The sequence below is a fragment of the Mugil cephalus genome, chromosome 7 (assembly GCF_022458985.1).
Source record: "Mugil cephalus isolate CIBA_MC_2020 chromosome 7, CIBA_Mcephalus_1.1, whole genome shotgun sequence".
Lineage (NCBI taxonomy): Eukaryota > Metazoa > Chordata > Actinopteri > Mugiliformes > Mugilidae > Mugil > Mugil cephalus.
In genome coordinates, this window is record NC_061776.1 from 22,514,081 (window position 1) to 22,541,457 (window position 27,377).

Below are 27,377 nucleotides of genomic sequence, written 5' to 3' on the forward strand. Positions count from 1 at the left end.
AGGAAATAACGCCTTTTTCGAAATCAAATTCCTGTTATTGAACAAAGAGATATTAATATCAAAAAGAGGACACAATCCGCTGATAACGACACATTTAATTACAAACCAGTCTTCTGCCACAATAAATCCATTGAGTTACACGGTTCTGATCAATATACTACTGTTGCTATTTTTTTGTGTCTTAGCCGAAAATGTTATACTAAGAAAGTGGGCTTTGCTGAACGCTTTCTGATAAATTAACTATCTTATAAAGCTTTTATTGAGCCCAGTGTTTCAGTTTTTATGGTCTGCTAATTTGACAGCATCTAACTGTCTAGAACTAATTAAAATGGTGCACTGAAAATCACCAGTAGCATTGAGGGCATAAAAGAAACCGACCGTTGTGACAGTCAAAAAAACATGTCTGCTTTATAGATTAAAAACTGAAGCACAAGAAATTGACTCAAAATTAACTAATTAAGATAGAAATAATTAAGAAACTGAAATTTCCTTTAAAGGCATATGTGCAGTCTAACAAGAAACCTAGGTCAGTGTTATGAGCATATCCTATTGTATTCCATGTGTATAATGTTTACTTTTCTAACATACAATGAGGTGTAACCACCTCGTGAGGTGAGGTCATCTTTTACCCCTTGAGCAGCTTTTCATTCCCTGACCTATATAGAGCAAAGGACAAAGCTGCTCTGTGCAACAAATTCAATATACTCTGCATTCTGCATCATCAGTAAAGTGTGGCCTTACTGTAGCATTGAGATTCAAGCTCTTGGAGCTTAAAGACCTTTAACTGAGTTGTGAGCACAGCAGTTATGTTCTCTTTTCATTAGCTTTTCAGCTATTTTTTCAGCCTTTTTTGTTCAAGTTATCAGGAATTAGAGGGAAACACCTGCCACCATACCAAGCCATGTGCATATCAGTGTCCTCTCTGTGCAAGAGCTTTCAATATTATCACATCGCAAATGACGTTGTTCTAAAAAATATGACATTCATCTGTATCCGTTTTGAATGTGCAGTGTCACATACTATAGCAAACAAATCAGAAGGGACCTCTTTTACATCCTGTATTAGTAAGGTTTTCTTCTTGTCGTGTGTTTCCCGCAGATTAAATTGTATTTTGAATGAACACTTCCATCCATCATTCTTCACAGTGACCAGAAAACTGATTCTCTGTTTTATATTTAATTTTCTTCCTCCTCTTAGATATTCCTCACAGCAGATTTAATGACGTCTGATAGAGTGGCACTTGCAAAAAGACTGGTAGATGTAAACATCCAGCTGAGGCCTTCTTCTCGGTCTGTGGGGGATTGTACAGACAGAGAGACACCACCAGATGGTGCTGGCAGCTCATCTTGATTGTGGATCTTATAGGAAGTTGAGCTTCTCTTCACAATTTCTCCTCTGATATTTGTATGCCCTCCATTCAAACGTTATGAAACACTGGAACGTAATGGTGTATTATCATTGATGCTGAAGCACATCACACACTGATATGTTATTAAAATCAAAATAAACAGAAAGCTAGAGGGTAAAATTAAAGAAAGGTTAAAGGTAAATTGTGTGGGAGACAGAAGGGAGTTAAGAGATGAAGTGAAAAGGAGCTGGGGAGCTGGGTTTCCACGCTGGAGAACAGCCAATCTGACACACAGCTGGGGGGCAAATAAAGCCTTCTCGAGGATGATTAGGCAGAGCGGCAAGAACATACTTGTGTGTCTGTGTATGCGTGTATGCAAGTGTCGTAGAACAGGATCCAGTAGAGAACAGACCATAATATGGGCACATTTTTAAAGGTACATTGTGCAGACACAGCAAGGGATTGGTTTTGTTGTGAGGTCCAAACTCCTTTGTGTTTGTGTGTGTGTTTGAAAAAGTCGGACAAAGTTTTCCCTTTAATAGCCTTTATTAAAGATCTTTTTAAACATGTTTTGATTCTGTTAAAGTGCCTACTGAAAATCTCCTGGGAAACGTTCCCTTACAGCTGATTTCATCAAAAACCAGCCAAGGGACGCGCACAAGAGTCATTGGCCACATACAGTACACAGATTACTTTAAATATGATTTATGCAACAGTGCCATTTAAATATGGTCCCTAATTACCTTAAATACTTTGTTAACATAAGTCTTATATAATATACATACATTTACAAATGGAAGAAAGAAAGGTGAACATTGTGCAAAGACACAAGCAGGAACTTTTATATAAGATATTCCATTGAGCTCCTGCGACACTGAGGATACAAGTAATATGTATTACAATTAATATACTATATTACAGTTATGCATTAGGATTCAGACAGGTACAACAATGCTTTCTTCCTATTCTCAAGAGGAGAGTACATTCTCACATCCTTGTGCTTCTCGCTAAAATAAAAGTCCGGCATAAACCAGAGGATCACATAGACTTCCGTCTCAATCTCATCAGAAGGCCAATCAGTCATCTCAAAACATTCAGTTCAAAAGACTCACAACACAAAAAGAAACACGCTATAGAAATTGCATCAGTCCATAGGTAACATTTTACAAACACCTATAATCTATAAGAAGTTATACGCAAAGGACAATGGATTGCTCTGTTCCCGATTCTCTTTCTTTGGCTGACAAAATCACTATAAATACACTTTACTCAGTTTCCGTGATTACATTTACAAATGTATTACCATGTAATACACATAAAGATACATTTACAATAAAATACCTGAATCTGCAAACAGTGGAAATGCAATAAAGAGTTATTTCTATATAATCAAATATTCATCTTTTAATGTTAAAAACACATATTGGCACATGATTGCATGGAACAGACAACGAGCCAGCGTTTTACAAGTTAAAGGTTGCCACAGACTGGGGATGTCTGAAGACGTATTAAATCTTAATCTTAAACTTCTATGAGGGAGACTATTGCAGACTACAACTCAGTAGCTCTGGAGGTCACTAAATCCTCACAGATTAACACACTTTGCACCTATGCCGTACACTTTAGCTTATTTTTAACACAGTGATAGCCTAAAACACATGACTGGAAACACCCGGTGTGCTACATGCACATCTGCTCACACGCTGCTTCGAGGGACTGGACACTGGCTTAGGACAAAAGGGCCGGTGCACTAAGATTAAATATATGTACAGCCGAAAGCACCACTGATTCAATTGAGTGTAGCAAATGTATGATACAGCAGATTAACTTGATGATCCTTGGAATATTTAGATTTCTGTGCTTTTTTCCCTTTTTGTGTTTCACACACTCGGACACACACATACAGACATTAAAAGACAAAGCACATTGTACAAGAAACTAGATCACACACATGACAAGTTTCCAAAGCACAGTCATACATTAGAGCATGTCTGCTGTACTTTAGAGACTTAAGATGCTCTTTATATATTATGTCTAAAGAGAGCTAATAAGAAACTCGGGGGTTCAGTGTTTCTCTTCTGTCGTGGAAACATTTAGAATGCTTCAGACAATCTGGAAAGAAAGAACCTAAAACATGTCCTATCGTTCTGCTGCGTCTGTTGCACTGTGAATGTTTCATCCCACTGGCATTTTCCTTTGAAATACAACAGCGAAAAGACTATCGGTTCGCCTTCCCTATCAGCTGTGGCAGTGAGGTCTACAGGTCCTGACCCAGCCGCTCGATCTCATCAATGAGGAAGTCGATGTCAGACTGGGTGGCCGCAGGATTGGAGACGACCATACGGAAGAAGTTGACTTTATTGCCCTGAGGCTGGTAACCCACCATGGTGGTCCCTGACTCCATCATCATGGCCTTGATCTTCGGTGCCACCTGGTGGAGTCAAACAGCAGCAAATCAGAGCCGTCATTAAGGTAAGCCTAAATAATAATGAATGAAAAAATTGTGCAATCTCATAGGCAAAACTGTCTGAAGTTGGTAGGAGTGATGGGAGTCTTTACCCTGTGGAGTTTTTCTCGCCTCTCTTCACTGTGTGGCATTCCTCTCAGGCTGGGTGGAATGTACCAGAAGCATACGTTGGTGTGCTGGGGCTACAGACAGAAATGAACGCAGTCAGTTTGTTTTGTTTATCAATTCAAAGTGGACTGTGAACTGTCGTGATAAACACAGATGGAACGAAAAATTAGGTGAACGCACCACTCCATCAAACACCATCTCATATCCCTCCCTGTTCTTGATCTTGTTGTACAGGTACTGAGACAGGTCCAAACACTTGTCAATGTGCTGCTCAAACCCGATGGTGCCCTGCAGGGGAAAGAGTTGGCCAGGAGATAATTACAGTTAAAAAGACACAACCATGACAACACCTGCTGCTAAAGAAGGATGAGTGTAACTCTCCCTCCATCTCACCTTAGCTTTCCACATGAGCCAGAACTTAAAGATGTCGACGTGTCGGCCACACTGGATTGCCTTGTCTCCTGTGTCATACGTGACGTCGTATTGTTTGTCTGGCTGGAACAGGTAGCCGGCGCACATGGAGTTACAGCCCCCCATGATCCCCTGCAGACAGAGATACAGCACAGGCACTGTTGACATTTTTGTCCAAGGGATGCTAACAGTATATACAAACGTGTAGCCTATAGATATGATTAAACATGCACAGTGTAAAGCCAAAGTTAAAAGGGTTATAAATCATCAAATGTCTTTAAAGCAGAGGTTGAGCCTGTATTTTATGAGGACAGAAAGACGTTTTTACGAGATATATTATAACATTTTGTGGTTTGATCCAAGCAGCAGTTAATTTAATCTATTACCTATGACAGGGATGGAAACACAACTCTGTGTCATTCAGGTCATGTTAATCCGAAAACAATTTAAACTTCAATTTCTCACTAGTCCCTTAGAAGTGAAGAAGCTATTCGGATGAGTGGTAAAACATCTCTTCGAAGCTCTACAAGTTCAGTTGTGTTTCTTTAAATCGACTTTTGGATTTGTGTGCGTGTGTGTGTGTGTGTGTGTGTGTGTGTGTGTGTGTGTGTGTGTGTGTGTGTGTGCGCGTGTGTGTGTGTGTGAGTGTCTGTGTGTGTGTGTGTGTTTTTGTACCTTCTCTCTGACCAGGATCGCTGAACACTGAAGAGGCACGCCCATCATCTTGTGTGGGTTCCACGTGACAGAGTTGGCCCTAAGACGTTTGACACGTGTGTTAATGAACTGACTGGAGGTTTTCATGAAGTAGCTCATCTGTTCTCATGTACTCACCTCTCAACTCCGTTAAGCTTGTGGCGATGCTTCCTAGACATCAGCAGTCCACCACCCCAAGCACCCTGAGGAGAGAGAACAGTCCCATTACAGCGGGTGACGAGACAGCACAGCTGCCACTGATATCAAACACTACAGCAGCTGATCCAGCTAGCGTCAGCCACTCACGTCGACATGGAGCCACAGGTTGTACTTCTCGCAGATGTCGGCGATCTCATTGATGGGGTCAAATGCACCGTACACGGTCGAGCCAGCTGTGGCATTCACAAACAATGGCACGTAACCCTGGAGATTGGCCAAACACAGCACAGACATTTTTAAGAGACGAAGAAAAATCAGCAGAAGGATGCAAAGAAAAGAGAAAAGGAAAATGAAAGAGAGAATATGAAAACGAGAAAGATACCCACCTTCTGTTTCGCATCGATGATCTTGGCCTCTAGATCTGCAGGAATGACTCTCCCCCTGAAAACGGCCAAAGCAGCAGGTGATGATCGAGGCTATACATTTTGCACGCATTGTATTTTTATACAGTTTCACTACTGATTGTGGCTTCACATTTCGAAAATCACTCCACCTACAAACCTCTCGTCTGTGCTCAGCAGGATGACGTTCTCAGTGCCGAAGCCCAGAGCTGCTCCGGCTTTCTTTATGGAGTAGTGGCTCTGTGGGGACACACGTTTCATCTGTCACTAAAACAGCAGCCAAATTCAAAGAGGGGGAGCTTTGTGTTGCAAGATAGAAGATGTGATAATGGCAAATATGAATCCATTAAAACATGCCTAGTGTTTAGTGTTCGTTGCCTCACTAAAACTACAATTGGTGAAACATAGGGCTGATGTGTTCAAGGTTACGTACATGTTCAGATGTGAAAAGGACGAGGCGGGGAGCAGCAGACATCCCTTTGGTCTTGACTTCAGGGAAATACTTGTAACGTGCAATCATCACACTGTACATGTTGGAGATGGCACCGCCTATTGAACAGACACACAAGTCAGTACCCAGGACAGCAGCATGCGCGCACACACACACACACACACACACAGCTGCAGCAATATTATTTTCAAATGGGAAGATTGTTACCACGACAAAACGAACCGACGGACTAACCTGGGGAAAAGAGGCCGTCTCCCTCTCCGCCTGGCCAGCCAATCATCTCTCTCATTTTCTTCAGAGTCAGCTGTTCCATCAGGACAAACACTGGAGCGATCTCGTAGGTGAACCTGCCAATCATTTCGCCAGTTTATGAATGCGGCTTATCCTTCGCCAGCGCAAAAAATGTTTGAAAAATAAATAAATAAATAAAGGAAGATTCTTATGCATTTTCTGATTGAACACACAGTGATGGTTTTTAATTAGCCTCACTATAATTCCATCCACAGAGCACAAAGTGGAGTTTGTGCTGACTGGGCTAATTAAAAGAAGGTCTGATAGGAGTCAGCCAGCAAACATTCATATTCAAATGCCTTCTAGAATCACTCTGTGGTTTAATTAAAGCGCACAAAGCTCCGATGGCTATCTGTCAATCCTGCCAATCTCAGCGGCAAGCCTGAATGGGGCTGATTCGATGGCTGAGAGGACCTGAATGTGTACATATGTGAGTGTGTGTGTGTGTGCGTGTTTTACAAAGATAACACCCTCTGTTGGAACGAAATTACACACATTTAAGAGGGCATTGTGTCTACAAATTTCATTCTCTCACCGAAAATATAAAAAAATCTAGTATGAGCTTTTAATGCTAAATTAAATGTGTGTGTCTGACCTCTCTGTCATTTGATTAAAATGCTTGGTGGCAACACGGACGACAAAGGGGCGCAACTTCTGGATGAACTTAAGTAGGTTACATGTGTCACAGAAAGCCAACTCTTCCAGTGAGGACTGAGCTTTTGTTCTCTTCCCCAACTGACAAGCCATCTCACCACATCCCACGCACCCTCAGGACTGATCCCTGTTTACCCTGCTTCCAATGAGGCCAGTTACACAACACTCCTCCACTTCCATTACTGCAGCCCCTCCACCACCTCAATCAACCACGGCATTAACTCTCTAATTCCCTGCTCGGGCTGTCTCCGTTTTTCGAACATAAAGGTTTCCAAAAGAGGGCAGGAGCATTTTGTAGTTTGGGCGAAAGAGAGGGATGCTGGGAAACAATGCATTGAAGGAAACTGTGACAGAGGAGAACAAAGGAACAGGATGATGATATGGAGGCAGAGCGCGCAGAGGAAAGCGTTCAGAAAAGAAACAGGACAACACACGACAAAAAGAACTATCTGAAAATAGGTGGAGAAGGAGTAAAAGCCATGGACAGAGGAAAACTGAAGGGAAAATGACAATAAACTAAAGAAAGGGAGACATTTATCTTTTTTAATGATTCCCAGTGAGAGCTCATCTTATTCTAGTCAATGCACCAGACCTATTCTAGGCTTTGACTGATCTGCAACAACAAAGGATAAAATCACCTCGTCTAATTTTCAGTCTAATTTCAGAAACATGGTGCTCTTTGATATGTTGGATTTATGGTTAATATATAACCCATTCAATATCCTGTTTGTTGCAATTTTCTTTTCTCCTAAAACTGGCCCCACCCTCAAAGAGAAATAGGACAAAACCAATGTACCTCTTTAAAATTCTCCTTCTCTCTGAGTCATTTCACGCTGTAATGACAATAATGGTGATCATTATCACAATCAGAGCCAATCATTGGTCTTTTCAGGGTGAAAATTACCCCTCAGTCACCTGCCTCTCTCCAGGGACGGCCCCTAAATGCCCTTATTATCATCATCAAGGGCACTCAGTGTGTGAGTCTGTGTGTGTGTGTGTCTCTATGTGACTAACCCTGTGACCCCCCCAGCCATCCTCTCCTCTCAGCCCCTCAAAGGACCACTGAGTCAGTCTGTACCCACAGGGACAATAGAGCCGGAATGAGCACTCCGCGGGGAGCTGCAGCAGCCAGTTTCCACAATATGACATGGTTTTCTGTGCAGCCGGAGGACATTGTGAGTCAGTGTGGGGCCCAGCTGGTCTATCTGCTAAGACCAGCTCACAATGAGCCTGCAGTCAATGGACTGGAAACCTTTGCTGCCATATCTGGGACAGCCTGAGCTGGTGTGTCTCATTATGAGAGTGTGTGCAAGAGTGTGTTGGAGTGTGGGAAGGCAATGGCCCTGCCTCCTGGGGCATTCTTCAAACCAGGGGATGAGATGGAAAAGTTTTTTATAGGAGGGGATGGTTTCATAAGCTTATGTTTTTTTAAAAAAAAATAAAAAAAAAGATGGATAAATTAAGCTTCTAGCTATCTTAATTTCTATCTAGCTTTTGTCGTATTATATTCACACTTCATGTTTTCTTCATCAGCCAGTTTGCAGAAAAGACAGTAGCCATAATAGTTAAGGATATGGTTTGTACATGGTCTGGGGTGCAATGTCTTCTGCCCTCCATACCCAGTGTGTAGCATAGGCACTGGTGTCGCTAAATTTCTGCCCAACTTGTCAACTTGTAGCGTGAATCAGTCATATGTCAGCGTTTCTGTCAGCTTTCCTTCTTGTTTCTAGGGCTTCCTTTGCTTTGTCTGTGATTCATTTTTGTTTTCATCCTTTTATTCATCATCACATTTATTTTCAAGCAAAAATGCTTGAAAAGGTCTTTCCTACTGCAGCTTTTCCATTTGCTCCCCGTTTTCACTTGGGTAAATGATGATGAAGCAAAGATGAAAAGTTGCACGCTTGCTTTGATATAGGGTGAAAAAAAATCTTAATTTGTGTCGAATTGTCATGTTTAGGAAATCAAATTAAAATAACAGATGTATCCACTGAGAAAAGAACTGATAGCGCTGTAAATATTAGACTGGTTTATTGCCAGTAAACCAGTGTGCGTGGTCTCTGTTCTGATATTTCTTACACTAGCATTGCTCAATTTATTCAGGTGATCATATCACATAGTTGTAGTTTATTTACAGCATGTGTGTGTCAGAGTTCGAGTGTGTGTGTGTGTGTGTGTGTGTGTGTGTGTGTGTGTGTGTGTGTGTGTGTGTGTGTGTGTGTGTGTGTGTGTGTTGAAGCCGCGTGATGGTGATGTGGTTCGTGCCCTCTATCAGACTGGGCCACCATGTAACTGTGACTTGAGATCAATATGCAATCTAACCATCCCTGGGGCTTGGCTGCCTCTGATATACAGTACAGCGTGGCAGCAGCCTAGCATCTGTCAATACACAGTCTCAACAGGACAAACCAAACACTTTATATAACTGTCCTCAAAGGCCACCAAGACCAGCGCCGGTGTGATCCCAGGGGAACACCCTAAACACTTCCACTATGCTCAATATATGATGATCACCAAAGGGTATTTCCAGTGGCCTACAAACAGGAAATATCCCTTGTCCTCTACTGGCATATAGACGTGTCCCCCCTGTATACATAAACATGTCATGCAAAAGCACACAAGCAAAGAAACCAATACATTCAGTGACTCACATGTTGGTGTTAGCAGTGGAAGTGAGCCACTCTCCTGCAAGACCAATGATGTCCAGCCCGGAAGATAACTGGTTGAAGAAGCGTGGGTGACCTAAAGGTTAAAAAAAAAACAACAACACAAAAACAAACACACTGTCGTAATGCAGGAAATGATACTTTATTTAAACGGACACACATTAAGAGGGCAGTCAATGGTAAGTCTGCCTTAACTTGAGTGCATGAAATTGTGTAGAGATTGTGCTGTGGAGGTTAAATCTGATAATGATGACGCCTTAATAAATAGGTGTGATCAGGGAGAAAATAATAGCGATCAAAAGAAATGTTTTTTTTATTTCAGTATTCATTTAGATTTCATTTTGCATTTCCCTGGTCAACCCCGGCACCTAAGGGAGCTGACTTAGGTCTGTTCAGCGTGCAGTAATTACACTGGAAACTGTTAGATGACAGCCAGTTAGACTCTATGCTTCTTGCACACTCAGTCACCATGAATAGGCCTGGAGCCTGTATGCAATCGGTACAAGTAGCTTATGGATGTGGTGTTACATGGCTCAGATGATAAATATAACAATAATTTTACACAAAAAACGGGCAGGATGTCGAAATCAAGTTGTATGGGTATGTCGGATAAACTGACATGGCTACAGGCAAGAGGTAGCAGAAAGCCACTTAATGTTTCAGCACCGCGGACAGTTCCTCCAGACGGACCACACACAAAATCAAATTCAACCACAAGTTGTTCCGCAAAGTAATAAATAAAATGGCACCGAGCAGACACTGTGATATATGAACGCCAAGGGATAGTTTGTGCGTTGTCGTTTTTAACAGCTTGAAACAGCCCGTGTTAGGATCCCCTCAGGCGACACTTGCTTTAATAAGTCGGGGGGTAGAGAAAAGGAGGATGTCGACTGAATTACCAGGGGCACAATAAATAAGGCAGTCATCTTAATAGGCTGTATGCACTGTCTAGCAAACAGCTTCTTCTCTAATAGCGCATGTTGAATTAATGTGTGGGCGATCAAATGTTTTTGAACAATACGTCGTCACATTATACTATGAATATTAATCGAGGTATAATAGGAGACTCGTACGATTACTGACTTCGTTGATTTGTTTGCACAGTAGGCATATATTAACGGACTCTATCTACAACTACCACAGCTCCTTTTGAATTATGACAAACTAAAAAAAATATATTTGTGTTTCATCCACACAATGGTCACAGCCCTTTGGGCTATTTAAAGTAGCATTTGCCATGGTATGAATAATTCAGGGGGCCGCAGGAAAAGACAGTTTTTAAAATCCCATACCCCGGCTGTTCCTGACTGGGACTTGTCTTTACCTGTCCGGACGCCATATTTGAGCGTGTCCCTGCAGTCCACCAGGATCTGCTCCAGAGACTCGGGCTGGTCGGACAGCTCCAGGTTGAAGCCCTCCATGCCCTCCAGCAGCTGGTGAGGGTGGTGGAAGTCCAGCACCTTGGTGGAGCGGTCGAAGGTCTTCTTGACGTAGTTCGTGAGGATGTCGACCACCTCCAGCAAGAACTGCATGGTGGGCTCCTCTCCATTTTTGGCTGGCAGCAGGTCTAAGCGGAAAGGCAGCGGAGATTAAGTCTGTGTGATGGACTCAAGTAATTCTGTAGCTATCGTGGCATGTTAACTGAGACGACTTAAATAAAAGCTTCTATGTTCTAGTCGCATAACGCAGTGGCTGCCACTTGGTAGGCTAGCAGCAACATCAGCAACCAGGCTTTAGGCTGCGGTGTAACCTCGATTTTACGATAAGCTGTTGCGTGCTAATGAAAAGAACACAGAGAGAACATAAGTTTCACTTCCTAAAGCAAATTATTCAGCTTTCCGCTTTCACTCACGTTTAAACAACTGAACAGACAAAATGAATAAATCCAACATAGCTTATTTTTTCGATATTAGTTCTATGCGTAAATCCAAATTTCACACGACAATGGCTTAGCACAAGCCTGCATTTTTATTCTCCATTCCTCAGAATGGTGATTGTAAGTAAATGCAAAATGCTAAAAATATTGCGTAAATTATCAAGCAAAACTATAATGTAGTTACAATTATCTCGGAAATTGTCAGTTCAATTTGAAAAAACAAAACAAACAAACAAACAAAAACAAGAAAAAATGAAACAATAATAAAATGTACTCATGATGTACAACTAAAATAAATAATAGTACAGGTGTGAAGCTCTCACCTCTGGCGAACAGGTTGGAGAAGTCGGTCTCCGTGCGGCGGAAGCGCGCGTCCCTGTCACTGTTGTCGCAGGAGAGCAGGTTCTTGTGGGCCGCGAGCCTCCCCCTCTCCTCCAGGCTGTTGTTCTTCTGCAGGAATCCTAAAGCGGCACGCGACGACGAGAAGGAATTATCACCAAACACCTCCATCCCACTCACCCCAAAAAGGACCAAAAGCGTAACCCAAACTGATTCAAAATGAAATTAAAAATAATAGTTATAATAAATTAATTGATGAATAAAACACCCCAAAGAAAAATGAACGAATGTTAAAATTTTTTTGGAGAAAAAAAAATCTGTTTTCCAATGCCAGCTCCTATTTGCATGAACAGTTTGAAAAGCTACTTCAAACTGGCGGATGGCAAACTTTTATACACCCACTGGGCACACACAAATGCGAGAAAGAGGAAGAGGAAGCACCGGTGTGTTCGCGTGTGTGTGTGTGTGGGTGCCCGCCTCGCACTCTGACTGTGACATCACAACCAGGAAGCACCCTGTCCCTCCTGTCCTCACAGACGGATCAGCGTCAGTGGGCATGGCGGCCTGCGGCGATGACCCATGCAGCCAATAAGTACACGCCGTGTAAAGAAAGGTTAATGGAGGATGCACAGACCCCCGCTGCAGCCTCACTCTGCAAGGCCCGTGTGTTCAAGACTGCACGCGTGATCAGCGATTTTTTTTCTCTTCTCTCTCATACAACCCGTCTGTATCTGCAGAACAACATGTGGGCCTAATTGTGTCACACATCTGTCAGCGTATAAAAACTCTCAAAAGTCTTATAGTTTCTCTGAAAACTTCTAACATCTCATTAAATCCTAAATGACACATGCACAATCAATATTTGAGACTATGCGACCTCAGTAGCCTCCGTAATATTTCCACTCCATTTCCATTCTACCCCATTAAAATGTCATTTAACCGATCGAGATCTAATGATCAGTTCCTTAAGAAAAAAAAAAAAAAGATGAGACCTCTTCTGCCTTTTAATAGACATGTGCTGCAAACGATAGGTAAATAATATACAATTTGAATGGATATCAGAATAGCATGCATCTACATTTGCAAATCTTATTTATTTAAATATCTGAAATAAGCAAATTAATTCAAATATAACAAGTATGCCTTCCAGGCTGACAAAAATAACTCCAGGAAAAATAGGGGATGACATCAAAATACTCTGTTATTTTGACGTCATCGTTTTAAGACGCTCTCTGTTCCATATTTCCAGGCTTGTCCACAGGATTTTTCTCCTGGGGGTGAAATGGGAAAAGACACGGGGGCTTCCAGGGGTGGGAGGGGGCCTGATCCGGGGCTCTCATCAGCAGAACTACAGGCTAATGTCCACTGACCTTTTGGAGATGGAAACGCATAGTGACAGTCGAGGATGGCCCAGCTCTAGCAGCCAGCACTATGGCCTGATTTAGAAGGCCTCGAAATGCATACAATTATTAAAATGGTAATAAAAAAAAATAGATGCAAGCCAGTGGCGATCTTAAAGAAAAAATGTCAAAACTGAAAATCTGTTCCAGTGGAATTTCATACAAAGAGAGGGTGAGTAAATGCCAAAGTTGTAAATGGCAAAAATATGTTGTTGTTTTTTTTTCACAAATGGCATTTAGAAAGTGATAAAATACTAGAACGATTGATGCGCCCCAAAAAACTTACCACATATCTTCATCCCCAGTTTCCGTGTGCATCCGTGCATCCACGCATATTCGTCTAAAACAGAATGAACGTTTGAGTTTCTGAGATGTGAAGGCCGCGGAAAACGTGGAGAGGCGGGTGATGAAGCACACTGAGCACATTGGAAGCGTGATGCGGGCGGCTCTTGGCCAGGTGTGCCATTCTGGAAACGGTTTTGATATTTCTATGTGTGTATTTGTTTTTTCTTCTTCTTTTTTTTTAAGAATCAGAACCGAGTTCTTTTGTTCGCCATGATTTTTACCCACATTTGTATTTATCTTAACGTCTCTGACCACGAGACATGAGCCTTATAACATTTCCGATTTAGGTTCAATCAATGGGGACAGACTGTGGCCCGCACGGCAAATCCGCGCCGGCTCACACACCCAGCCAAGGGGCGGACTAGAATTAACACCCGTGAAATGAGCTCACGGAGGAGGGCAGAAATTAATTGAGTGAAACACAGTATGTGACTGGAGCGAGCTGGAAATGACTGCGGCCTGTGAGTCTATAGCAGACTCGATGCAGAAACTTATAGCATCACACACACACACGCATCATGCATACACACACACACATATACACTGCTGCGAACAAACCCGAGCGTGGACATGCGTGAGCGGAGATGGAGCAAGACGCCGGAGGGAATCAAATGCAGAGCGCGCAGCGGCAGAGTCAGAAGCGAGGACGTACACCTCATGGAAAACTTTCAAAAACAAAAACAAGTATTTAAATTTAGTGGAGTAATCTCACTCCGTGAGAAGCAGGTGCCGAGGCCCAGGCGCAAACACACAGTGACACATGCACGCACGCACGCACGCAGGCACGCACGCACAGACACTGCAAGCCGCCGGGCGTGAGATGGAGCGTGGCAGAGAGATAATGGCAACATCCAGCAGCAGCAGCAGCAGCCGTATACGAGCAGGTCAGACACAACAAACAGATTTAATGGACTTTTTCTTGGTACAAATTCACATTTGAAATATGTCCGAGATTTGTTTAAATGTTTCTCGGCATACAAGGGCCACAAATGAAGGATACAATGTTTTATTCGATGTGTACAAAGGCATCACAAACACAACATAAATCGGAGCGCTGAGTCCTTGTTCTTTAATGTTCGGCTGAAGACAAAAAACTGTAATTATTTCGCTGCGTTACACTGCAGATGACTGCTCAAGTGTGCTATAATGGAGTCGATTCTGAGTATGCGACAAAGGCTTAAAATGATCAATTAACCCGGGGTTAATGCACGGGTTTAGCTAATGGCAACCACAAAATTAAAAAAGAAAAACCCAGAGTAACTTAAATACAAACCCATAAACTGTTTGGAAGATCGGATCGGACGAATTAAAACAGAAATTAAATCCCTACAATCGTAGGGTGATTTCTTTGCTTAAATTGTACAAAAGGGGATATAATATTCAAATCCAGAATATATTTAAGAGGTGGTGTGGTGAAATGAAATGCTACTGGATCATTATGAATACCAGCGCTTTCACGGCACATTATTTCTGCCAGGTCTACTGCTCGGCGCGCACTGCTGATCCGCAAGACAGCGACAGGCAGCTGTGATGGCTCTGTTTTTAACCGGAATGATTAACGACGGAGCCCTCACAGCAAATGGCCCGGGCGAGCCTCGCCTTTATCAGGCAGAGAAGGAGGAAGAGAGAAAGAGAGAGAGGCAGACAGAGGCTAAGAGAGGCGTCTGAGGGGCTGATCTGGGTTTAAGCCTTTGTGCTGCCAGTGGATCGCACTGCAGAAGTGTCCTTGAGCAAGGCACGGAACCGGGCATTTTCTGTAAGCGCAGGGAGTGGCAGCCTTAACGAGAATTTTGCCTCGGGGATCGATACAGGGATGTTAGTGTGAGGACCTACTTGCAGACGGAGGTCTTAAATTATCTGCGTTGGGGTCTTGGTCCCCGCCGGTGGCTCTCGGCTCAGACGTGGCCATTAGTCCTCCGTTATCTGATCTCCAGCCGGGAAATAATTCAGCTGCAAACAAAGCGAGTCAGTGTTACAAGAGGCTGCGGATCAGTGTAGTTACTTTAGACAGAAAACATAAAGGCCAGGATTTTAATTTCTTTCTTTTATTCCTTTTTTTTCTTCGTTTTTTATTATCAGAAAATTATTTGCCAGGAACGATTCATTCCCAAACGGAGCCGAGGGAGCGATGGATCAAGCCGCACAATTTGGAGCGAATTGCGCACGACGCGCAGGGAAGTCGCACAGCAGGGTGCATGCTTTTGGAGATAACATAACTCTCACATACATATTTATTTTGAAGACGTTTTTACAATATTTATCTGTAGGTTAGTCTGTAAATATTGCTTCTAACGCGGTTTTCCAGAAGCGGGTTTAAAAGTTGTTGAATATGTAGGAAGGGGGTTTCGTTTACAATGAATTATCCTGGTCCTTAAAAGATAAATGAACATTTCCGTCTAAATGTCTGTGTCTATGTCTATGAGCTAGTGTAACAAAGCCAGATTAAATATTTTAGCTTTATGACTGGGATAATCCACTCAGCTCGCAGCTAACATTTTAAAAGAAGAAGGACATTAATATAAAACAATAATACAACCCTCGCCGCTGTTAAGTTGATTTAGTCTGATGAAGATAATAAAGAGCAAACGACAGCAGGTTTCACAGGTGGTTTTAAGCAACAAATAACAAGAATATGCAGCGATGTCTGCGTAAATAGCCTCCGTCCCTCAACTATTGACTCATCAATCGACGTTTCAATTAAGTTTTGAACAAGCAAACCACCATCACTGTCATCGTCGAGAAACAGACCGAACTACTGATTAATTCGTTCTGTCACTCCTCAAGGACTAATTTCTCTCAGAGCGACACCGAGTATTACTCTTATCATTTTTTTTTTTTTTTTTTTTTTTTTTAATTGTTGTTAATATCCGAAAACAGCTTCACGTCTAACAAACAGCCGACTGCCGATGAAGAAATACCGATATCTATGAAGGGCGCAGCTGAAACGGAAGGAGGATGCATCTTACCGACTCACAGGTTGTCGACTCCAGACAAACTCTAACTAAATGTCACAATCGCCACCCAAAGGCACGACAAGAAACAGTCCAGTGGCGGCGACGACGGAATACCAATAAACAGAGCGCACTGATAAAATCCCAACCAGCGGCGCACAAGTGACCCTTTCTCCCTCAAGATTATATATATATATATATATATTTCTTTTATTCGTTATTTATATCTCGGGCTCTGTCTGCCCATTGGTCTCTTCACGCAGGCATGAGTCAGAGCCTTGCCTCCCTCTGACGACTAATGAAGCTTCCCTGAGTGCCAGTGACAGCCACAATCCACTTTAAGAAGCCAAAACAGAAAAAGGAAAAACACCAGTGACGTATCCCCAACCCCGTGTGTGTGACCAGGTGTGAGGGTGTCACAGGAAGGAAGGTGGAGACTGAAACGTGTTCGGTGTTGGTAACATAAAAACTGACCTTGGGATGAAAGACACAAGTGGGTTAAAGCAGCAACAGATGCAGAGAATATCTAATCAGTCCTTTTATGGCGCGTTGAATAGGTTTCTGGGGACCTGTAGAGGATCTGTGAGGGTCCAGATTTCCTTAGAAATACATGACATCACAGATGAATGAAAAGATACAGGATCCACGATACCATCCATCCAGTTTGTGCGGCTCACCCCCATGAGATGAAAACGCTGCACGCATCATAATGTTTGACCTACACCGTCGCTTTTCTAACCTTCACATAACACTGAGACCTCAAAGCGAATCCAGCCTCACCGTCTTCCTCACGCCCGTGTCCCTGTCCACTGAGTGGCCACAGACCAGCCCATTATGTTCATCCAGCCGCTGCAAATTATACAGCCCTTATCAGATGGCGCTCATACTTTCTCCTTTCACAATTCGTGTGAAGAAAAGAGGCATGAAAATGAGCTCATGATAATGAGTCTAAACTTTCCACTGGCTGCTGCTGCTAGGATGGCTTAGCTGCATTCAAGAGTAAAAACACGCTTGATTGTCAACTAAGAACTTGTTTTGTTGGCGGATGGATCTTAAGTTTAGTAATAAGTCATGAGAAGAGTCCAACTACATTTATTTAAAACCTTAACCTTAAAACAAGACGCTGTCAGAAGAGCTCTAGTCGAGCCTCAAAAGGTGCAAAACCATGTTAGTTTCCACAAACTATGACAGGAAAACACACAATTCCCTGTTGTCCAGTATTGACTAGCATCTTTAGATCAATACATACGGTGACTGACCCAAACATTTAATTAATACAACTCAAACTGAAATGCTGAAAGCAGAGATTTGATGGATATTAAAACCACAGTATTTTTTATTTTGGTTCCTTGGCTCATTAGAAAAAGATTGTGAACATTCACATATCACCACCTTTTAAGGGCACAAGCACAAATCTAATTTTTCTTCAGCTCTGTTTTGTTTTGTCTCCACTAACTCTTGAAGGAAATGTCTGGCTTCAAAAGCCTCTTTTATGTTCTGCGGCTAATTGCTAACTGTGTCTGTCTGCTACTTGTCAGGTGCTGAGAAGTTTGTGTTCACTGGGTTTATTTGGAGCCGCCTTTTCTCTGAGAACTGGTCCCTGTTGCAGCTGAAAATGTGGTGAGAGTAAATCAAAAGAATTAACACACGCCACACATTGATACAACAAACACATGAGAGACATGAGAAAAAGCTCAGTAAAGCAAAGTGACACTTCACATTCAGCTGATCATTTTCATGTTTTTGAATAAAAAGCACTGTAGGACATTTCTTCACAGTGTACATCCCAGAATGTCTTGTTTAAAATTTTCAGATAACGCTGTAATTCCATCGGCCTGTTTCTCACAAATGGGACAAATGTTAATGGAACAGGAAATGGTTTTGGACACCAGGTGCATGAGGTGTGTAATGCAGTTGTCATACATAACACATACATGAAAGTATAGGAGCGTTAACATAGACCAAAGCTCCAGCTGGAAGACTCACTTTGAGTGTCTGTGTTGTGTTCAGAAGCTTTCACCATCGGGACCAGGATATAGAATCCCCCACCGTGAACGTAATTGATTTCAAAAACTCATTTGGGACTACCTCAATCAAACTTTGAAATAAAACTTTAAATAGGACTGCCTAGGCTGCTGGTACTGTGGTGTTTTATTATAGTGTGTGTAAAATCTACTCTGTGTATTGTTCAAAGTGTGGCCTATGTGGCCAATTTATTTACTGTTACCATTTTGCAGTTTATTGCATCTGTGGAGGCATTTATACGAATAGCAATTGACAAATTTCCCTATAGTCACAGTAAAGTATATTAAAGTAAAAGTGAAGCATTGACTTTGTTCAAACTAAATATTTTATTTGCAGGTGAAATATGAAGGGATGCATAAATCGACCCTTCTGTATTAACATAAATACATCTTTAGGGTTAAATACTACTAGCACATTTAAAGTAGCTAGCTCAGCCCTGCTGGTTTACTACGATAGTTCTAGGGAACAATGTGAGAAGGAGGACAAGGCTTGTGTCTGTTCATTGGCTTTTCATCCTCATCGTCATCTGATGCTGAGGAAGAGGAGCAAGATGAAGAGGAGCTGCTTGAGCTATAAGACGACTCCTCAGCATCTTCCTCGTCATCATCGTCATCGTCGTCATCGTCGTCGTCATCATCATCATCATCATCATCATCTTCTTCTTCTTCTTCATCCTCATCATCGCTCTCCTCTGCCTCTTGCTCTAATAAAACACCATATACACAAACATATATTTCTGCTGGACTCTGGAATATGCGTGTTTGTGGTTGTACAAACAACGACTGTCACCTTCCACCATCTTCTTCCGGATCAGTGGGAGGAACTCCAAGGCCTCAGGATTGTCTGGTTCATAGATGAGAACTGAAACAAGAAGAGAGAGTCACCACTTGCTGATTTCACCTGTGGCTCATTCACAGACTGACACACATACAGCTGACAGATGCATGGTACATACTCATCTCACACAGTTTAGTGGCCAGCTGGAAGTCTTTGTCCAGTAGAGCTTTGAGGAACTGAAATCATGAATTTTCATTTTAGTTTTTAGTTTCTTCATTGACCGTTTTGGGCATTTGAAATACACAAAGCAAAAACACCTACAGCATGAGGTGTGGAGATTTCAGTCAGTCAGTTTACCTGCATTATCAGCTCCACTGGAGCACTAACGTCTTCTTCCTCATCATCCTCTTCCTCGGCCTGTTCTTCCTCCCCATCTGCCTTATGCATGGGAGTAGGTTCAGCTGGTGGGGGAGCATGTGCTGTTCCTCCTGACAACCATTATAATCAGCTTCTTTCCTGCTACCTTTTGTATTGTATTCTTTACAGCCTACCTGTTACCGTTGAGTCCGTTGAGGCACGTGACTTCTTCAGGTCTTTAATTTTCAGCTCCTCAACAGGACCCATAGCCGGCTGTCCTTGTCTGTCAAGCCAGACAGACACCACATATTATGTTCAGAACAGTGTGTAGCTAATATTTCATTGGTCTGATCACTATCTTTGTGAATTTTGAGTACAAACCTTGTGATTATGCTGATGGACTCCCTTGGAGCACACTCTAAAGGAGGACATATAAATAAAATTCTCAGTAGCTCAGTAGATGTAAGTATTTATGATAATCACATATGATTATCAATGATAAGTAAAAACTGTGTGACTGTCTGTAATGATCTGGAGGGAAACTAACATACAGATGATAATTTTTCAAGGAGTTTACTACTCCTGCCCCTAATTATCTTAGTAACTTACTAAATTTCTAAAAATGATTTGACAAATTCAGGAGGCATACAGACATTTAATCACATGCTGCTTGAAAGAGACAACAACAACCACAATGAAAGAAAAACACTTTTTTTCTAACCCTTTTCACCACATGGTGAAGCAAACATGCCTCATTTTATTAAGCTACTTCAATCTTTGTTTGATTCATAAATTTACTGATTTTTACCTGTGTTGAAAATATCTTGTGGAAAAATGTAAATGGTTACTAAATATAAATGGTTAATGAGATGATGAGTTGTCAACCAAAATATGTAAGTGAAATAAATCTTTTTTTAAGATGTCTGTCTTCAACCTTTTGGAAAACACATTTTCAGTTCACCACTCTACGGAGGATCATATTGTTGGAACACAAGCTCTTCTTGTGAAAGAGTTTAGTATTTCCTCAATGAGGAAATACTAAACTCTCTGAGAGAGCGGACTGACCCGAGGCTGAGGAATCCTCAGCCTCGGGTCAGTCCGCTCTCTCAATATGACACATACCTTTTGTTTTGACCTCTTCCTCAGACTTTTGTGTCTTCTTGATAGAGACCTGAAGAATTACAAAAACAGAATTTCCAGCTATGATACGAATAATATTTGTGTCAATCCAATTATCTCAAAGTGTCCATGACCCACCTTTACAGAATGATCCTGTGCACAAGCAAGAATTCTGCAAGAGTAATAAATAATAAATAATTGAAGGACAACAGGACAACCTTAACCGAGTTATGACAGAAATATGTATTTGCCATAAATTCTTACTGTGGTTTTTCAGTGGCTGTGGTTTTCCCCACTGCGTCTGGAACATAGTCAGAATACAACTACCGTCACCAGACAGATGTAATGTTTGTCACGCTGATTTTTAATCACCTCTTACCATCAGGTTTATGAGGTTCAGCAGAGGTCAGTTCTACATCCAGCTTCATCCGGGTACAGTGATCAAAGAAATAAATAAAATGGTCAATATTATTTTTAAATGGGATGTGTGATCCACTTAAAGTATCATAGTAAGCAAATGCAAAGAAAACAACACATACGAACTATTAATTAAAAAAAAAAAAAATAATATTTACAGTGTATAACACTAACCAAAATGCAGCTCTACTGGTTACCTGTGTCTGTGAAATGGTGGAGGACCTTCCGAAGCACTCTAACCTGGACACAAAATGAAATCATGTTAACTGCCTTTAACTTTGATTACAGTAGCATTCACTGTGGCATTGTTTTCGATAAGAAGCTTCTGCACTGTCACCAGATTTATTTCCATTCATTTTTCACCAAGATCTTGTACTGATGATGGGAGAGTCTGACCACTGAGCAAAACCTTCTCCAGCACATGACAAAGATTCTCATGTCTCATGCTCCCTGAACCACTCTTTCACAGTTTGAGCCCCATGAATCCTGACATTGTCATCATGCCTGTGCCACCAGGGAAGAAAAACTCCATTGGTATAATAACCTGGTCATTCAGTATATTCAGGTAGTCAGCTGACCTCATTATTTGGACTGAGTAATGTTGCTGAATCTAGACCTGATCAACTGCAGCAACCCCAGATCATAGCACTGCCCCTCAGACTTGTACAGCAGATACTAGGCATGATGGTGCATCACTTCATCTGCCTCTCTTCTTACCCTGATGCCCCATCACTCTGGTGTCTCTGGTCTGACCACATTTTGTTGTGGAAGACGATGGTTTCCCACCATCCTTCCAGTTTTTAATAATACGTTGGACAGTTCATAACACAATTTTAGAAATTTGTGCTTCAATCTCCTTAGATGTTTTCTGTTTGATGCATGCCAATGATTTGACACTTCTCAAACAGACCAACATCTTTTCCACGACGACAGGATGTGTTTTTCCAGGATGTGTTTGTTTAAGAAAAGAAAAGCCAGTCATTGCATCAGCTGGGGTTAGATAACTTATTGCCAGCTGAAAGATAATCGCCTATGCAGTAATTATCCAGTAGGAGGCTCGTACCTGTTTGCTTAGTTAAATACAGGTGGCGAGTTTTTTTTTTTTTTTTTCTTTTAGGCCAGGCTGTGTACGTTGCTGATTCAACGGACGACTCGCTAGATTAAGCTAGTTGATAGCTCTAACTAATGCCGTAGTAGTTCGTAAGTTATATAAGTTATCTGAACTAAGGTCAGTGTAGCTCGTGTAACTCACCTGCTCATTGAGGAAAAAATAACGAGCAACTTAAGTACTCGTGTATGAAATATTTTCAAGAGTTTCTTGTCCTTCAAGCTAAGGCTTTCTCGTTTTAATATTAATTTAGCTTATGCTAGCTGGCCGCTAACGGTATAACGGGCGACGGTTGCTAGGTAACAGGGAAGTAAACCAAAGTCGTTACTACAGCAATGGAGCGACTACTGCCGAGTGTGACCTTCAGAGTTGTCGGAAATTTAGCAACTACCTGCAAAAAACAGGTCAGGGACGGTCTGGATGTCGCACTACTTTTAGATAACTGTTAGACAGAATGGAAAGCATGTGAGCTGACGAATGAAATAATAAATCATCGTTAACAAAACCTCAATTTGAAACAGTGCTTCTCAATAGTTTTGTCTGTCTCATTTGTGAAAAATATGTTAAAAAGCTACCAAAACCAAAATTGAATGCAGTCCCACTAACTAAGCAGATATACAACCTTCTGAAGGCTTCTTTCTCAGTCTTTTGAACGCTTAAGTGTTTCTGTCCACCCTCCATGTCAGCCATATTTCATCCAATAAGTAGCTGTAACTGCTACATTAGCTGTGCATACATCGAAAGAGCTGCCCTCTGTCTTGAATGCGTGTGTGTCGATGTGTGTGTGAGAGTAAATGTGAGGAAGGAGGTGTGTGTGTGTGTGTGTGTGTGTGTGTGTGTGTGTGTGTGGTTAATAGGTCGCTCTCCACAGCACTTGACTGCATTGTTTCACGGTTGTCTTATAATCTCAGGAAAATATAAACTGTCGGACTGACAGGCCCAGCTCTCAGACGTCCAACAGAGCCTGAATTAGCGCATGATTGACAGGATTGTTCACTTCCTGTCATTGTTCAGAGAAAGGTGAGGTTAGTCTGGCCGGTGACATGAGTGTGTGTGTGTGTCTCTCTCTCTTCGTATTATGCACTCTTTCTTTCCCTCTCTCACACACGTGCACAAGCTCACATTAATTAGGCAATACAATGAAGATGCTCGGACTGAGTGCTCCCTTGGGACCTCTCCCATGCACACCAACATGCCGCTGAACCATGTAGCCTAGTGGCTGTGAAGGTTTTCATGTGTGTAACAGCGGAGACAAGGCAATCAGTCTTTTCTAGAGAAGAGTTTGTTGAGAGACGAACAAGAACAAGGACTCTATTTTACAGTCAAAAGTAAAAGCAATTTGTCATCTTTTTGACCATAGCATCCTTGACCATAGCTGTGTCAGTTGCACAACCATGTAGGGTAGTTATGCAACTGGTAGTTTGTGAATTTTGAATAGGCTATGACTAAAGGCTTTTACGTGTCCGTCTATGATGAGAGGAACAAGGTGTATTGTTCAATGTTCTTTCCTGCACGTACACGTTGTGGGTTAAATAAAAGGCAAATGCCCTGCATTCACCCAGAATAAATACCCTTAATTACATGCAGCCTCACAGGTGGGTATAAAGGGTCAAAGAAATAAAGGACATGAGTCAAAGCAGAAATAAGCACAGTCATTTTGAGCTTAAACGATGACAAAAGGTAAAAGAAAGTTTTATTTTAGACCAGACATTTTTTTCCATTTAATGCATATTAATTTCAAACTGGCTACAAAATTGCTTTTGTTAGAATCGGCTTGACTGGTGGCATTTGCATTGTACAAAACTCATTCCAGATACATAAGGCTCAGTTTGGAGGAGAAGGTGAAAATTAAAAAAAGAGAAATAACCAAGGATAACATAGACTTTCCGTCATACACCATAAGATTTATTTTTTGCTGCAACTGCGAGCCTCATTATGTCAAATGGTAAACATCAAGATGGAATATGAGTAGCTACAGCTCCTCTGACACCGTCAACCTTCTTTTAAAACCTTCTTTTAAAACCATTCCCTCAACTCCTTTGGCCCAGTAATAAAAGACAGAAGCAGATACAACAAAAACATACACACACACACAAACTTAGCAGCAGCAGCAGCAGCAGCGGCCCATCAGCCACACACAAGCACACCTGCCATGGGAAGGTTGATGGGAAAATATATTCCAGGCAGACGACATGATAACAGAATCATTTCACACTTCACTGGTCCTCGGCATATTCCCTCTGTGTGCACGTGTGTGAGTGTGAGCACCGGCGAGCACATCTATTAGGATGCTGGTGGGTTGCATGTACTGTATGTGCCTTGAGAGACTGCGCTCCTCACAAATTTTCATTCGATGAGCCCCGAGGTCGTCCTGACAGCCAAAGGGGGATGCAGACAGAGGAAGGGGACAGGAAGATGTATCACATTCCTCCAGGACATCACAGTATGTAATGTGAAGCATGTATTTCTGAGGCAGGACGCCACCGAACAGACTGTCCCCGCTGCAGCTTTATTAACGGCGATCAGTATTAACAAAACGAAGCAACATCCTGCTGTCATAATGGCTTCATCTGGGGTGCACGCGTGCGAGTTTGTATGGAATATGTGTCTCTCACAACGGTGCTCATGTTGCCGTGTCCTCGGGCACACGTGTTTATGAAGCATCTGTGCAGGTCTATCAGTGTGATGTGGCGTATGACGGTCCATGCTCATGCCTCACAGCCTCTGGCAGGCTGAAGGCTAATAATAAATGCAAATTACAATCAGGGTAGCAGATCGGAGCTGGAGAGGATAATTGCTCCATTATGGCCGGGTGTGTGAGAGGATGTGTGTGTCTTGTGTAAGAGAGAGAGAAATGCCCGGCGGTGACGTCACAAACAGCCTGCATAATGGGACAAGTGAGGTGTTACTAGTATTGATTTATTTGTTGGAATAATTCCACTTTTCCAGTATGAGGGCCAAGTAAAGCTAATTAAATTCTGTGATATAATCACAAAGTAAAATAAACAAAAGTCTGGAACCTGCATGGCTAGTGATTGGCACAGTGCTGGAAATGCGAGTGTATATCAGGTGAAGGCATATGTGGCTCTGATGGCATCAGAGCAAACGATATTCTTTTGGGGTCAACACTCAATCGCCTGAAAACAGAATAGAAGTATTGATACTGCATGGAACCTTTGGACAGAAGCAAAGTTTCCCCCGTTTCCCTATGCACATGCAATAGTGGAAGTCTCAAGTTAGTAGACAGATTACGCAAGCGGTTCCCTCTGTTATAACACAGTACATCTTGCATCAGATCTAAAACTTGAAACCAGGATGAAATAACGCAGGAGATGAAGGTGAAATTTTCCACACTTCTCCAATTTGTTGAAAAAGTAAGTTGCCGCTGGCTGACACATTTCACTCTTGACGTGAGACCTGACACATCATCGTTGGTGTAGAGAGGATGCAGAGAGTGCAGTCCCCATGGTTTTTGATTCATAACAACAAATAATGATCGGACGTGCAGAGACTCAAACACTTTTTAAGTATGTTGGTTTTGGGCTTGGTTCACTTTGTTTATATCACAGAAAAGTTTACAAAATACAACTTTAATCGGCGTTAATCGCCAATTAATGAGATTCGCTAGTAATAAATAAAATCTGGGTTTGACATAGTTTAATAGAGTTTAAAAATCTAAAGTTTAATGTGTCTTCAACTCAGGCGGAGTCACAGATGTTTGTTAACTAAATCAAATTAGGGCAACAGCTTAGTAATATTAAGACTAGTGTCATATCATTATATGTTTCTTTAGTTAGATTTAAATAGAATGATCATGAATAAAGAAATGAAGCAAGAGGTTGAGTGCCATAACTGTAGTTCCTCAAATGAAAACTCAAAAGCGAGTCAGTCCTAGACCTTCATGTTGAAAGGCCCAACTTTAGAGCACAAATAAAAATGTTTATTTGTGGTGTGATGCTTTACGACGACTTCACAGGATGATTTTATAACTAGTTCAACCTTTTTAAACCAAAGACTGAAAGATGTGGCCGCTTTGGTTCACAGTTAGGTGCCTTCACAGGTGTCTTCCCAGGCATCACCCGTTTGATCAGCTGCACACTCCACATTTTTTGCATCAGACAGGCCTGAGGGAGAGTCAAGCAGCGCTAAGACGGTGACGGCCCGAATCCACCACTCTGAGCTATAAACCTGCTCTCCAGGAATCCTGTGGATGTCATCAGAGAGGACTTGTCTGTCTTTAGATGCAGTCAGTGGGTGACACTTGATTTTTGCGCATGCCGTTCATTGTCATGACTTACAGGAGCTGAGCCTTTATTAATTCCACCACTGCTTTCCCAACTGTGTCAAAATGTCTGCTGCGAGGAGGGCCCAGGAAATAGTCTTCGCCTCCTTCTACTCCCACTGACAGAATCTGAGTTGACACGTGAGTTTATTGCTTTATTAAATTGCCCTCTTGTTTGTGTCATCGTAACATGAGCCGAGGGGTTTTACAGCTAATATTCATACCATTACACATGCTTTGCTTTTAATATGAAACCTATTTAAGAGGATGACTCCAGCCTCTGGGTACATCACTGTGTCTGTTTGTGATCATTCTCATAATCATCATCATGTTTGGCTCCTTTCACTTACTCTTTCCATTTCCCTGCCACACAGCTCACCGAGGGAGCCGCCCCATCTGTCTCTTTTTAAGCCCATTCATCATTTCCTCATTCATCAGCTCTGTATTTCTTCTATTTCTTCGCTCACTCCATCTCTGTCTCTCCCCGATGAGTGCGTCGCCCATTTCAGGGAGCTTTCGGTTCCTGCTCTTCCCTCCGTTCCATCTATCTGCCTCCTACTTTTGCCCATGCAGCCTTTTCATGGCTTCATTTGTGCTGGCTGTCCATCCATAGAGGGAGATATTTCTGTGGATGAGCCCATTACGTGTGCAGCCGCCGAGCCCTCGGTATGGGCTCATTTCATCAAAGAATCACCTTATTAGGAGGCCTGTAGGCCGGAAATAAACGCATCAAAA

The 27,377-nt window shown here is 42.1% G+C and overlaps 2 protein-coding genes across 5 annotated transcripts; both read right to left on the reverse strand.

The window, feature by feature from the left end:
• Nucleotides 1-1,875: 1,875 nt before the first annotated feature.
• LOC125010537 (glutamate decarboxylase 1-like) lies at nt 1,876-17,258 on the reverse strand. 3 transcript variants are annotated; one of them, XM_047589233.1, is made up of 17 exons: nt 17,032-17,258; nt 15,440-15,556; nt 13,548-13,601; nt 11,846-11,983; nt 10,971-11,213; nt 9,632-9,722; nt 6,273-6,385; nt 6,021-6,136; nt 5,748-5,827; nt 5,573-5,627; nt 5,334-5,450; nt 5,166-5,230; nt 5,010-5,088; nt 4,317-4,466; nt 4,104-4,211; nt 3,908-3,997; nt 1,876-3,779 (listed from the first exon to the last, which is right to left on the reverse strand). In XM_047589233.1, the coding sequence occupies exons 2-17, from the start codon at nt 15,513-15,515 to the stop codon at nt 3,606-3,608; spliced, it is 1,749 nt and encodes a 582-aa protein (XP_047445189.1). In that variant the 5' UTR covers nt 15,516-15,556; nt 17,032-17,258; the 3' UTR covers nt 1,876-3,605. The 3 variants fall into 3 exon arrangements, with proteins under 3 accessions (XP_047445189.1, XP_047445188.1, XP_047445190.1); XM_047589232.1 differs by lacking the exon at nt 17,032-17,258 and adding an exon at nt 16,573-16,883; XM_047589234.1 differs by lacking the exons at nt 13,548-13,601; nt 17,032-17,258 and adding an exon at nt 16,573-16,883.
• Nucleotides 17,259-18,889: 1,631 nt separating this feature from the next.
• On the reverse strand, nt 18,890-22,740 carry LOC125011086 (glutamate-rich protein 2-like). 2 transcript variants are annotated; one of them, XM_047590088.1, is made up of 12 exons: nt 22,505-22,740; nt 21,450-21,492; nt 21,215-21,257; nt 21,100-21,136; nt 20,974-21,007; nt 20,839-20,887; nt 20,098-20,134; nt 19,911-19,999; nt 19,717-19,847; nt 19,538-19,595; nt 19,372-19,443; nt 18,890-19,285 (listed from the first exon to the last, which is right to left on the reverse strand). In XM_047590088.1, the coding sequence occupies exons 1-12, from the start codon at nt 22,510-22,512 to the stop codon at nt 19,041-19,043; spliced, it is 846 nt and encodes a 281-aa protein (XP_047446044.1). In that variant the 5' UTR covers nt 22,513-22,740; the 3' UTR covers nt 18,890-19,040. The 2 variants fall into 2 exon arrangements, with proteins under 2 accessions (XP_047446044.1, XP_047446045.1); XM_047590089.1 differs by lacking the exons at nt 21,100-21,136; nt 22,505-22,740 and having other exon boundaries at nt 20,974-20,988.
• Between the last annotated feature and the right edge of the window lie 4,637 nt (nt 22,741-27,377).

Bases quoted from the DNA above. Each gene is read 5' to 3' on its own strand.
- LOC125010537 (XM_047589233.1), bottom strand. From the start codon at position 15,515: ATGGCCACGTCTGAGCCGAGAGCCACCGGCGGGGACCAAGACCCCAAC. The intron at 6,137-6,272 runs GTTAGTCCGTCG...TCTGTTCAATAG, and splicing joins AGACGGCCTCTTTTCCCCAG to GCGGTGCCATCTCCAACATG. The intron at 5,451-5,572 runs GTGGGTATCTTT...GCCAATCTCCAG, and splicing joins TCATCGATGCGAAACAGAAG to GGTTACGTGCCATTGTTTGT.
- LOC125011086 (XM_047590088.1), bottom strand. The intron at 20,135-20,838 runs GTATGTGTCATA...GTCCTCCTTTAG, and splicing joins GGAAGAGGTCAAAACAAAAG to AGTGTGCTCCAAGGGAGTCC. The intron at 19,596-19,716 runs GTAAACTGACTG...TCATGATTTCAG, and splicing joins CAGTGGAGCTGATAATGCAG to TTCCTCAAAGCTCTACTGGA.